Genomic DNA, 13992 nt, shown 5'->3' on the forward strand with positions numbered 1-13992 from the left:
CCATGACATCAATACTCAAAATTTTGGTGACATTTCATGACTTATATTTTTAACTCCATTTATTGCGCTGTATTGAGAAGCCAACTGGAAGTTTTCTTCCATAGAAATGTGTTTAAGTATTGCAGTTTATTTAATAGTGCAATATGTCAGTAATCATGAAATTCTGAAAACGATGACGGACCACGAAGTAGAAAAGACGAACATATTCTCTCTGTCACGTTTAAAAGTGATTCTGACCAACGCGTTTTATTTCTCGACATGGCTGGCGAGGAGGTGACAACTCTAATAGACTCGGGTAACATGTTATGGCAAAAGTCTTCCCGTAAATTCTATAATCATTCATCGAATTTTAAAAAGAATCATGCAGTGGAGTCAGTAGGCCTTAGCTGTTAAGGAAGGAATAATTTGGTGCTGGTAAAATGTATAATTTTTGTCTATTTAACATGAGCAAACTTTGAAAGTACGATAGATAAGATTTGGATTCATTTCGAAGAAAGTTTAGAACATTTCAACTGATGGGTAGATGACGGATTTTGTAGAGTCTTGATTGGAGACCAAACAGGCTATGGTCTTGCCTCTGAACGAATCCGAAAGGAAAGAAAGTCACTCCCTTGGGGAAAAAAAATCAACTACTTAAAATCAAAGGAAGATCCAAATAAGAGACCAGGTGTCCATTCCTCTACTTATTCGATTACTACTCCTTTCCTCCCTCTTTTATATTTTATAACCCGTGCTGGGATAGGGCAATGGTATGAGAGGTCACTTCCCACCGGAGCACCCAGGTTTGAAACGTTAGTCATCTTTGTCCACGGTCTTCGGTCTCTCTCTCTCTCTCTCTCTCTCTCTCTCTCTCTCTCTCTCTCTCTCTCTCTCTCTCTCTCTCTCTCTCTCTCTCTCTCTCTCTCTCTCTCTCTCTCTTTCTCCGCTTACCGGTGCGCTTCCTCCGAATTATTTGTAGGCCTGTTGTGCGCATGCTGCCTCGATAAACATTGTCCATTGCCTTATTCATCTGGGAAAGTATGGGTAGCTAACTTTGACCTTTGTTATTAATTTGTTCACCATTAAACGAAACCAGTGATGACGACCTTCTCACTAAAGTCTTGTTGTGGATATTTGTGATATAGAAGAGCAAAATGATAACAGCACTGAATTCACAGCAGCAGCAGCAGCAGCATCGACAACGAAAGGTATGCAGTATACTAGCTACATGAATGAAAACAGCAGTTGTATTTGCCAACCAAATTAAAGAGCGAGCACATTTAGACTTCTTTATGATACATATAATTTTTCAAAGTGATTTTTATGTTACATGCTTGTGTTTGATATATCTATTAAAGTGGTATAACAACATGCACGTGAACCCATGCAACGATTCCCGCAACTTTTTATTTGATATATTGAACTAGATTGGTTATATATGATGTATTGAGATATATACTATACATATTTGTACTGGACATAAATCCTTTTAACGATTAAGTACGTTTACATTTGATGTATTGGAATTGCTGTTACATATGGCTGTTATAGTGTTTAAAGCTTGAGATATATATATATTATGCATGCTTTAGCTTGACATAAATCCTTATAGCGATCGTTTAAGTACGATTATATATATTAAAATTGAATGGTTGTAGAATACTTATATAGCATTTCAATCATGATTATTATTTCATTATTTCATTGCTCTGATCTTTATCTTCATTTCAACCCTATACAGGTATACCCTAAGCTTTTTTTCTTAGTTGTTAGCCTGGAGTGGGGGCTCTTTGAACTCCACCTGCACTATCGCTTAAGGTAAGGGTTCAATAACAATCAAGCCCGCCTATACATGGCATGTAAGCCATCCAAACGTGTATACCTATAGAAAGTCACGTGCCATATCACTCCTAAAATGTCACACTTTAAGATACCCGCCATCTTGGATTCTTAATCTTATATGTCTAACATTGTTTGCAAAAATAAGGAATAAAGGATAAATACACAACAACTTTAAGCTTTGGTTGAGAAACAAAGCTCTATAAAATCCAAAATTTCAGACAAACATATATTTTAAGCTTAAAAGCATTTAAAAACTTCAAATCACAGTGAAACAATTTTTGAAAGCACGGTTGCCATAGCAACCTCAAGTCACGTAACAAGAGAATATTACCTTTATTCCTTTCATTCTTACATATAGTTACTAATCATTATAACTCAATAGTAGCAATAGATATATATCTGCTAAGTTTCTGAGTATTATAAAAGCAGGAGATCTTAGCAAGCTCTATTGAGCTTTTCTAAGAATATCCCCATAGTTCAATGATTTAATTTACAAATAGCAGATGGATTTAATAATTAGCAAAATTAATTATTTTAACCAAATAATTGGTTCTCCAAAGTGTTTCTTAATAAAAATTAGAATTAATAGTAGTAACATTAATCACCAGTGTTTGAATTAGATTACAAAACTTGAAATCAGCGCCCGCACTTTGTGTCCCATTTAAACTCTTGCGCCAAGTTATCCAAAAGTAAGGGTAAAAACAGATATTAACTATTAAATAACGTAATAAACTGTTACACAAATCCATTCTAGCTCATTCACGATTAGGTATAGTTAAGTCATAATACACTGTTGAAAGCTGCTCCTTTACTTTGGCAGGGACAAAATAACAGCAAAGTACGAAACTATCACTCCAATAATCTAAAGGGAACAAAAAAAAAAGATAAAAAATGGATAAATTTAATATCTGATGTAATACCGACCATCTTCAGCCTATTTCCTCTAGTTTAGTTACGGGATGATGCGATAACGTAAAGATTACATAATAAACGATAAAAATTGGTTTCATAGATAATGCAGCATGTACATTTAGTTGTGTGAAATAACTTGGACTCTTTTTTCATTACACTCAAAAGCGAACAGATTCAGCAGCGGCTTGCTACAGGCCGTAATGCTTACAATTATATTCTCTAATATCTCTTCTAACTAATATATGTTACCAGAGGGAATAAGTTTCTAAAGAAAATGTGGTGCTGCGTCGGTGGGGAGTGTAACAAGATAATTTGGTTTAATCAACTGGGTTGATAATGTTAATTGGCCACCGTAAAGAGATTCGAAAGTTGAGGTTCCAAAGCTGAGATTCGTTACGAGCGTTAGCCCTTCGTCGGGGCGAATCCAACGAAGGATTCGCTCTGACGGAGGCCTAAAGTTCGAAACGTTAGCTTTCGAATCTCTTTACAGTGGCCAATACACATTATCAAACCACTTGATGAAACCAAATTATCTTCATATAAGTTACCGCTAAGGACGTGTCCTTGTTAATTACTACCAATCTTCCAATGGAGAGGCCCTTTGGGTCGCCCTGAAGATGCTGCATAAATGACACTATCTGAAACAAAATTATGTTTTCGGACTTTTTTTAGTCATGAGAATAACCAATATTTTGTTAGCTTGCATGCTTGGTTGTTCCTTCGTTTGTTTGTCTGTTTGGTTGTCTATTTACGTTGGTTGGTTGTTGTTGTTTTTTTCTATGTATTGTGTTTGTTACATGGTTTATTTTGTTTATTTATTTATTCTTTTTTCTGTTTCTGTTTGTCTATTTTTGTTTGTTTGTTTGTTTCTTTTCTTGCTTGTTTTCGTATTCTTGTTTGTTTCCCTACTTTTTTTGTTTCTATGTTTGGCCGAGTAGTCATTGGCTGATCTGTGAGTCGATTGATTGTTTTTCCTGGGTAATATGGGGCGAGTAGGCGTTAATTTTGACATATATTAATAAGTCGTATTTGTAACGCGTTATAATTCCGTTTTTCTTGAAGTTTTCGTTCTTTATATCTCTTGATTGGAATATTCGTTAACAATCAGGATACGAAAAAAACAATACCTGAATAACAGTGAATACCTTCCCTTCGTCTTCCTTTGAAACAGACAAAGTTTGCAAGATGTTTTGAAAGCTGTGGATCTGAAAAATAAATAAAATGTTAAAGATTGGGTGTCTTTCCAGTATGTAGCTGCAAGAGACATAGTTAAGGAGGAGAGGAACAAAACAAAATGGTTTAAACTTATGTTTAGGAAAATAAATTGTGCAAACAAATGACAAATCCTCATAAATGGAGTGGTTTTCAACTGAGTATCTTGAAAACAAAACCAAAGTAATCACTCTAGCCAATCACAAAGGACACAGAAAATACAGCGAACCAACCAAAACTCGAATTAATTACATATAACTGACGGAAACTACGAGAACGAGTCACAATTGGTTTTGGTTTTTCGTCTGATATTGGATAAAAAAGCGTCATCACTCTTTTTTAAAGCGAGTCGTGTAGTTTAGTGATGTAAAACCAATAACTTTTCGGCACTCACATAAAAACTGATCTAGCCTGAGCAAGAAACTTAGCTTAAAACCCGATCTAAAAGTTACATGTACAAAACAGGATTGTCTCCATGCTGTATACCTTTTCACTGACTTTGGATCCAAATGCAATGATAACTGCTAGGATACCTGCAGCACTCACGAGCCAGAATACATTGCTTATCAGGAACACAAATTCGTGTTTTTTTGGTGGATTGACTAATATGTAAAATTCGAAGCAAATGAAAGGAATGTACAGAGAAACCAGTCCAAATAAAAGAGGGGCGAGCACCTTGTCAGCAAACTCAACTACCTCACATAATCTGTAATGCTCCTTCTTGAATGTTCCTATATCCACAAGGAACGTAGGAAATGATGACATTCGCTTATGCAAATCGTCAAACAATGTCTCAAGTATCAAGCATGTAATGCTGAAAAAGAGAATAGGAAGAAACCACACACCCATACCATAAGTAAAAAAGATGAGGGAAAATATGGTAAAGCCAAACCATTGTTTCCAGGGTGTAACATCGGTAATGGTTATGTCCATTACTTCATAGGTAATTATGACACCTATTACACCCAATATAAAGAGGAAACAAAATGTGATTATGCCTTTCTTTGCCTTGCTTTTCACTTTTTCTAGATCAACATTGCTTTTGATAAGGAGTAAATTGCGAAGGAAATTCTCAAACAGCGATTTCTTTGAATCTCCTAGAGGCACACACAGCACAATCAAGCAGATTGTAGCGCTCAGAGCGATCAAAAGACTCCACAAGCTAAACAGTATGTAGAAATAGAGGTTTTCTCCAAGGAAAACATCGACAACTGACATAATGAAATTCAACCAGAAACCAGAAGCGACCACAACACAATAAATGCCGGAAAGATAGCCCCTTTTCTGTTTCCGACCAGAAACATCCTGCAAATGCTTTAAACCTGTATTTCCGAAGTATGTTCCAAACAACGCCATCAGGTTTAGCACTGGACTGTATATTTCGTCAATTGTTTTAAGCAACTTTCCGTTGATATTTTCTTGATCCGAAGTCAAGTCGTCCGCTGTCGGTACGTCGTTCTTAGTAGGCTGAACTGAAATCGAGAAAGGCTTGCCTCGCACGGAAACTTCATCAGGCGTCACTCTTAAAGGCATGATTCAGCGATCATAAAACATAACCTGAAAACAGAGTTAATCTCACTTCGTTATCCGTCTTAAATATTAATTACTTTTTAATGTGTTTGTGTTTCTTTTACGCTAATAAAACCAAGAGAAGTCCTACCCTTGTTTTAATTATTATACTCATTTTCAACAGTAGTTTATTCAAGCCAGTTTATTACTAAAATTACGATTCTGTTCTCTTTACTTTTATATGAAATTTGATTAACAAGGACTCGAACATGATTTTTTAATTGCATTGCATTTGAGCTTCCAGGAAAACATGAAACTGCAATGTTATGTGTTGATCAGCATCTAATGTTTGAAAGTCCTTGAGAAAGAAAGGTTAATGTCCACTATGGATGTAACTTTTGATGTGAGAAATTGACAGCTGTTTTCAATCTGAATGCCGCACATAAACAGTTTCCAGCAGTTTCCTTTCAAACTAGAAGTGAGTCAAAAAAATGAAATAATAACTAAACACAGGAAGATATCGAGGAAAATGGAACTGCAAAAAGCACTTTTGCCATCTTGCCATACCGACTATTTCTGAGATGGTTCCAACGTACACTTTTATAGGCCACGCGAGTTGAGGATTTCTAATACACTGTACCTCCCACTGATTTTCTCCATTTCCTAGGAAAACTAAACAGGGGCACTGGCAACTCAAAATAATAATTTAAAAAAATAATAACATAAAGTAATTGTAAAGGTACAATATTAGTATTTGAACCCCTCTGTTCCGGGTTATATTGATAAACGATCTCACAGGAATAACTGTGTATAATTTTTTTTAAAGATGCAAATGTAGATCCAAACACAAAATTTAACGGCTTTACGAATTATTTTTACAGTGATGAGCGTTGCACCTTCGTGAGTATTTAATAAAGGTATATCAAAAAATGGTATGTAGTTGAACATTGAAACGAAATTATTTTAAATTTAGGCAGCAAAATGGGAGAGCTACCCCGTTCTTAAAACAGGTGCTGTCGATTTAACAAAGACGCAAAAGTTGACTAAGGCCCTTGCCCTTAGCCTGGCTGATAAAATACACACCAGTATATTAGCCACTCATGCAAATTAACTTCCTAAACTTCGCAAGGACTTTTTTTATTTTCATCGCAAAAAAGACGAGATTGCAAAGTATGAGACAAGAAATCCAACAACCTGCTAAAAATAATATACTAAAATTTGGAATACTGAATACAGTGTTAAACATAAAAAAAATACGCAGTTTTGGGAAACTTCTAATGAATTAGAATTATTGGGTTGTAACTTTCTGCTGAGCACTTAGATGCCCTCGCCAATGTCTCCAAAACGCAAATTCGTTGTGTGACTTTGCAAAATTTATCAAGTCAATCTATTCCTTGGCAACCTGAGGTATACAATAACCTCACCTTGGTTTGTGGAATACACCGTCTTGAGGAAAGTTTTGTTTTTTTAATTTACAGATATGGTGGCAGATTCGTTGGTTTCCCAGAAAACTAACATTTACTAAGATTAAGACATGGAGATATTTATTACAGAATGTGTTACCGACTTTTATTAGATTCGTGAGCTGTACCTACATGTACGAAGCACATACTATGATCAATACAATGAACAGAAACGCGCCCAAACAAAATTCTTTTTCGCATTTATGGAAAATTGCTTGCATCTTTCTTACATCGCGTGACTGTCTATAAGCTCAAAAATACTAAATATATCATTTGAAAGGTAAGCAAGATCCCTTACAAGATCCACCATTATCAATAAATTATTTTTTGTTGTTGTAGTTGTTGTTGTTGTCGTTGTTTGTTTTTGTTCTTTTTTTGCTGTGTGAATTTACCATACTAAACTTTGTTGTCAAGCAAATATAGTCTTTGCGTCTTTCTGTGTTGGAGTCAGTTATTACAGCACAGTTCCAATAGAATTAGTTTTAGCGAGTTCTGTCCAGCAGGGTGCAAATCATATGGATAATAGTAAGCAGCAACTCCAACGAAAGTTCACATAGTTCTGAATTAAAACCTCCATGGTCAATCACTGGCCATCCAGAGTGCTCATTTAAAGCCTTTCTGAGTATGAATCGACGAAAACGATACTGGAAAAGAACTAATATGTGCTAAGAAACCTTATCCTGATTGACGCAATCATCAATACACATACAGTTCTAGTTGTTGTCAATATATGGTCCTTGAAATTTACAACGTCTTTATTGTGCGATATACAACATCTTGCTATTCTTATTTTAAATAATCTGTTACCAATGAACTTTAAACGCCCCCGTCAATGAATCAGAATGAGCAAGCTTGCAGCATGACAAAGTCCTGTCGCTATAAAGGATTACTCGGGTGTGTTCTTGTTCGGAATATTTTTATTACTACGGTACATACATACATGAATAACTGATTATATTGCGTAAATATCATTCTCTTTTTATTCATGTACATCCCAGTGTGCATATAAATCAGCTTGGCAGGCTCAACATAACAGCAAAGTAAGAAATAATCACTCCAACAACCTGAAAAAAGAAAGCATAAAAGATTTTATAATATAATAAGCGTTGCGATATATTTTAACACCTTCAAGTGTGTAAGGTATACATGGTACGGTAGTTATGTCAAATGGAAATTTCCAGTGGCACACCCAAGGATAGTCTCCTTGTCCGGTGTTTCCCGATCGAATTGTATTTTGGAGGATGGAGGAAAAACAGAGAGCCCGTATAAATCCCTCGGAGAAATGATAAGATCTAATGGCGACTATAGCCGGGCAATTTGTGAACTATAGCTGAACAAAAGCGACAACGATCGTTAGATATTATCCGTAGATAAGGCTGAAAGCAACTTCACTCCGATGGCACGTGCTAGACGCAACACTCTTAAGTGTGTCTTACCCTTCCATAACCATTATTGATTACTTTTGGTTCTTGTCATGGTTAATTGATGACATGAAAAACTGGCACCTTACCGTTATTGACATGGATTTAGTGACGATCACCAGTCCCCCGATGGAAAGACCCTTTGGATCTCCTTGAATATCCAGTATAAACATCAGTAACTGAAAGGAAATTACCAAGAAGTCTTTTTTAAACAATACATTCGATCTCGCGATTTTACTTACAGTTAATTAAGGAGGGCGTAGTGCGGACAGGGCCTCAACTTTTGTTCTTTTTTTTTAATATATTCTGGAAGCTTCAATAGCCCTTTTCACGGTAAGTTTTTCTCATTTACATTACAATGTAATCTAACGTGGATGGGAGGCAATTTCGGGCTATTTTATAGTTTTAACCCGAAATTGCCTACTATCCACGTTAGATTACATTGCAATGCAAATGAGAAAAAATAACCGTGAAAAGGGCTATTGCAACCTTATCTAATTACTATTCTCGTTTCTCGCTCAATAAAATTAAAATTCTTATTTTGTTTATTTCGCGGAACGAGTTTGTAGTAAATTGAAATTGGTTCAATTCTGTTCACAGACATTTGTTACCAGACATACAGTCTCACATTAATTACAACAAACTGAATAAGACACAAGGGAAGTCAAAGTACAGTTTCGTTTTCTCCATGTGTTTTGCTTTCTTAAAATGCTTTCTTTTAACAGTTAGCCTGTAATTATACAATGCAAGTTGGTTAGTCTAATGATTGATGCCAAAACCGAATTCTTATTTTTTGGCATGATAAAGACAAGTTGGAACCTTTGACTTTGCTGGGTGGAAAAGATCTATAAACACTGGGCGTCGCCAATGTGTTTAGAATAATCACCTTCGACTCGGCAGCTGTTGAAACAGGAAACATTTGCAAAGCCTTTTGAAAGTTGTGAATCTGAAAACAAAAAAAAATCAGGAGAAATACATTACTTAACAATATAATGTAAGTGAGTAGAATTATTGCAAAGCATTCCATATCTAAAGTGAGGTAATATCAAAGTTACAAACAATTGCTTTGCAAGTCATACCTTTTCGTTGACTTTGCCTCCAAAGAACAAGATAAGTCCTAAGACAACAGCGACAATCATGACCCAGCCTAGACTCCCCAATAAAAACAGTAGAGAGTTATCTTCGCGTAAGTTGACAACATTGTAAAAACTGAAGCAGAGAAGCGGAATGTAGACAGAAATAAATACCAAAAGAAGAGGGGCAAGCACTTTGTCAGCAAGTTCAACTACTTCACATAGTTTGTGATACTCTCTCTTCAAGGAATCCAGGTCATTTAAGCTTGAGTTTAATAGAGACATTCTTTTGAGTAGATCGTCAAAAAGTTCTTCCAATATTAGAGATGTGATGCAGAAAAATAGAATTGGTAGTAACCACGCACCGACTCCAATAATTTGAAAAACTGGTGACAGTAGACTGAAGCCAAACCAAATATTCCAAGGTTCGAACGCACCAATGTTTAACTTGAGTAATATCAGAGCCAGCAAGATTATTGCTGGCGTCATTATCAAGAGCAAACAAGACATAATTAACCCTTTTCTGGACTTCTCTTTGACCTTTTCTAAATTAACGTTTTTGACAAGAGCGGGAACACGATCAAGGAATTTCTCAAACCTAGTCTTCCTACCAGTTAAAGGCAAAACAACCAAGCAAACTGTGCCATTGAGGGCCATGAATAGGCACCAGAAGCTGAACATCAAAAAGAGATAGATATCTTCTTGAACGAAAATACCCGTAAAAGCCATGACAAAGTTGAACCAATAACAACAGACTAAGAAAACACAGTAACTGCGATGAAGGAAGATGTGTTTTCCGGAATGACCGGAGGTATATGCCAAACGCTTTAGTGTTGCATCTCCAAAATAAATCCCGGACAATTTCATCAGCTTTAGCAGCGGACTGTATACTTCATCAATTGCTTTAAGAAACAGTTCGTTAGCATTTTCTCGCTCTGGAATTTCAATAATGAAGGGAACATCACTGGTCGTAGTTCGCGCTGAAATGGCGGTCGGCGTTTCTTGGTTTCCATGTACGGTAGCCTCTGTGGGTGACACGCGTGAAGACATGATTAAGTTCAGTCCAAATGAGACCAATAAAAACCTGAATACATCCCTTCAACTGAACGTCAACTTCTCCTTTCTCCCTCATTTAATTTGTATTCCTTGACGAGTAGAATACTGAGTGTGTTCGTAAACAGTCTAACCAGAATTAATTCCTTACCACCTACGCAGACCGTAATAAACTTCACCTGGCAGAATATATTCAGTATTGTGTTTTACATTCGAGTAATTTGTTTTGAATATACGGGTGCCTTTTAATTTGCTATCACCACTGCAGCTTTACCACTGTTTTGTTTTGAACCCTTGCAATAAAATTATAACTTACATTTACAAGAATTAGAGATTCAAACACGTCGAACAGACCTCAACAGACTTCATTCCTTTTTTTTTTTCTTTTAAGGCTGGTTGACTATGTTATCTTATTGTTGGTTTTCTGCTTTTTAATTTAATTCATGAAATTAACTTCAAAATTATTTATAAAATAATATTGATAGCGAGCGTAAAATATTTGTTCCAAGTGTGCTCATTATTTTTCTTTTTTGTTGAGATATTCCTGTATTCTTGTTCTTTATGGATCGGCCTGATGGAGTTAAAAGGCAATATATTTATCTATGTTTATTTATTTTATTAATTTGTTTTTTCTTTACAGTAAGCATAGGCCACATGTGTATATTTTGTTTTAATTTACATGCAAATGTATTTCAACAAGCAGTTTATTATTTGTACAATGAAATGCAAGTTTGAATGGATGATCGATCTCCAGGTCGATATGTCTAAGAGATGTTTGGAGAAAACGTCGGCGACTTACACAAAATATTCGTGACCTGAAGTAGATTATATTACAGTTACTGTGTTACTGGACAACAGCTATGCTGTGCTCAAAATGCTTTTCTTTTAAATTGTTGTTTCTTTTGGGGGGGGGGGGGGGGGGAGAAGCGGTAGTCGAATTTAAAGTATTGCAACGCAAAAGGCGACGAATAAGTGATTAGAAATCATAAATCATGCAACGCAATGAGGAAGCATCGCCATTGGCGCATTTTCTTTTTCTTTTCTTTTCTTTTCTTTTTTTTTTTTTTTTTTTTTTTTTTTTTTTTTTTTTTTCAAAAAGCTGGAATAAACTACAATAAATTACATTCAAACTGTTATCGAGGAAGTAATAGTTTCCCTCTGCTAACGCTGACAAAGTTCAATCCCCAAGCCAATAATTTTTTTGCTACGAAACCACCAATTGACAAGCTCCCAGTTAGCTTAATAGCTCAGTTGGTAGAGCACTGCACCGGTGTCGCAGATGTCATGGGTTCTAATCCCGTTCAGGCCTGAATTTTTTTCAGGCTTTAATTTCACAAGTACTTAAGTAGTGTCTATAACTGCGATGATCATTCATGACTTAGCATCTTTCTCCGCGGTTTAAACATATGATCTTTCATATATACGCATGTAAGTTGATGTATCATATATTCTTATGCGGAAACGGCTTTGTCGTTATTTATTTAGCAAGGCTTCTAGGCCTTTCTTCTAGGCCATCATTAAACATAAAACGCTTACTACAGCTATTAAACTGTAACTTGAAACTGAGTTTAGCCTGTAGTACATATCGTTTTGGTTAAGCGTAATAGATCAGTAAATAAATCACTTTACCGTAAACTTCCGAAGGTAACGACCCTCTTTATACTTTCGGAATTAGCAGCCTTTAAGGCTCGTTATTTTTAGGGGTTCTTTACTATCGAAAGCTTCGGTTACTTTCATATATTCACTTGTATTAACGAAAACGTCATATTAAGTTGGTAAAACTGAGGTCTTTTTATGAGATAAAAGACGGAAATTCGTAAAAACAGTTCTTCAAACAACAAATTAAATTCTTCTTCCATGTCACTGCCACATGGGTGGGTTCTTCATGTCTTCACCGTGTTGTCAGCGGTTGGCAGGGAAGCTTGTCCGATACTATAAACTGTTTCAACTTTATGACACACTGCTATGATAGTCTGCTGTAACAATAAATATTTGTAATCCAAAAGGATCAGTTGCTGAGTGGCACAGTAAACAGTTCAAAAGTTGTAAATAGTAATAATCCAGTGCCAAAATAAACGCAATGTTTTTTTCAGCATGCATATCCCAATTAGCTTTCCTTTAAAGTTCTGGCTAATTGGCTTAGCTTGTCGTTTACCTAACGTATTCCGTTCACGAGAAAAACTTGAAATTTGTTTCCTGTGGCGAATTTAATGCTCTTTGGCTTTTTTCTGAAAGAAACCTAAAACGATGAATTTGTTGTTTCTTTCTAATAGAAAACAATGATTGTGCCTAATTATTTTACAGGCCATAACCGGTGTTCGCGCCTTTTAGAATTACAGCATTCAGAAACTGTTGCTAGAACATTTCTACCGATTGTCACAACAAAAGCTTTTGGAAAGTAGGTAACGCATGTTACTAACGTATATCATCTCGATTAATTTATTTCATAAGCCTTTTCAGTCCGGAGTTGCTATTGTCACCTAATTACAATAAATTTTCAGTATTTTCCAACACTAAATCCTCGCCAATTCATAGATTTTTTTCTTCTTTTTTTACATTTAAGCTACCTCGTTCAATTAGCCATTTTTTTTTTTCATGTTTTCGTAAAATCAAATTTTCGCGACTTGAGGTCGCGAAAATGAACTGTTATCATGACAAGTTCTAAAAAGGCCAATATCCAAACTAGAGTGAATAATATCTTTATTATACAATCATATCTTTTATATTTTTATTATCGGCGGTTGAATGCGGGGATTGTTTATTAGATATTCCTTACAAATTTCAGACTCATGCAGTGTGTTTACATTTTTTGCTTCAATCCTATTTCATTTATTGCCATTTTCTACTATGAAAGTTGAATTCTAATGTCTTGTGATAATTTTCTTGCGATAATTTTTCTTTTCTTTCTTTCATCTATTAAGTTAATTAATGTATCCTAAATTCTTATCCCGAAACAGCTTTGTCATTATAATTTATTTAGCAAGGCTTCTCTGGTTATTATCCAGCTAGGCCATTAATCAAACCTAAAGTACTCGCTACAGTGATTAAACTGTTACTTGAAAGTAACATAGAAAACTGAGTTTAGCCTGTAGTACATATCATTTCGATTAAGCGTAATAGATAAATAAATCACTTTAATTACATAAATACTTGTGCTAACATTAACTATGGTCTTCATACAGTAAAGAAATAAAAAGAAACTGTAAAGAGAGCAGAGACCTGTTACGAATCGTCTCTACTTAGTGACTGACATGTTACCTATTCATACACGGGATTACCAAGTTATCAAACATATATGGACAAGAAGGATAACGGGTAAGAGAGTTAATTCAAATACAAAGGCTTTCTTCCTTGCGTAACCCATCCGAAAATATTTTTTGGATCACTTCGAAATTCCCGGAGAGTCTAGGAATTACCAATCCTGAAATGCGAATTCTGCTAACGTGAAACGCAAAAGCAAAGTGACACGCACTTCCATCCTCCACGAACGCAGCCACGCAACGCGCGCGCGTGGTAACATCATTCGTG

General features: G+C 35.6%; 2 protein-coding genes across 2 annotated transcripts; both read right to left on the bottom strand.

Annotated features, from left to right (window-relative positions):
• Positions 1–1367: 1367 nt before the first annotated feature.
• LOC149116527 (uncharacterized) lies at positions 1368–6917 on the bottom strand. The gene is made up of 4 exons (XM_089283757.1): positions 4432–6917; positions 3861–3938; positions 3282–3371; positions 1368–2683 (listed from the first exon to the last, which is right to left on the bottom strand). Exons 1-4 carry the CDS (start codon positions 5476–5478, stop codon positions 2630–2632), a joined length of 1269 nt encoding a protein of 422 aa, XP_089139883.1. The 5' UTR covers positions 5479–6917; the 3' UTR covers positions 1368–2629.
• Positions 6918–6993: 76 nt separating this feature from the next.
• On the bottom strand, positions 6994–11377 carry LOC149116528 (uncharacterized). Its single transcript, XM_089283760.1, has 4 exons — positions 9418–11377; positions 9225–9284; positions 8428–8517; positions 6994–7981 (listed from the first exon to the last, which is right to left on the bottom strand). The coding sequence occupies exons 1-4, from the start codon at positions 10459–10461 to the stop codon at positions 7928–7930; spliced, it is 1248 nt and encodes a 415-aa protein (XP_089139886.1). The 5' UTR covers positions 10462–11377; the 3' UTR covers positions 6994–7927.
• Between the last annotated feature and the right edge of the window lie 2615 nt (positions 11378–13992).

This window comes from Orbicella faveolata, unplaced genomic scaffold, assembly GCF_042242905.1.
Source record: "Orbicella faveolata isolate gen_17 unplaced genomic scaffold, um_ofav_v1 contig_12, whole genome shotgun sequence".
In the NCBI taxonomy this organism is placed as follows: domain Eukaryota; kingdom Metazoa; phylum Cnidaria; class Anthozoa; order Scleractinia; family Merulinidae; genus Orbicella; species Orbicella faveolata.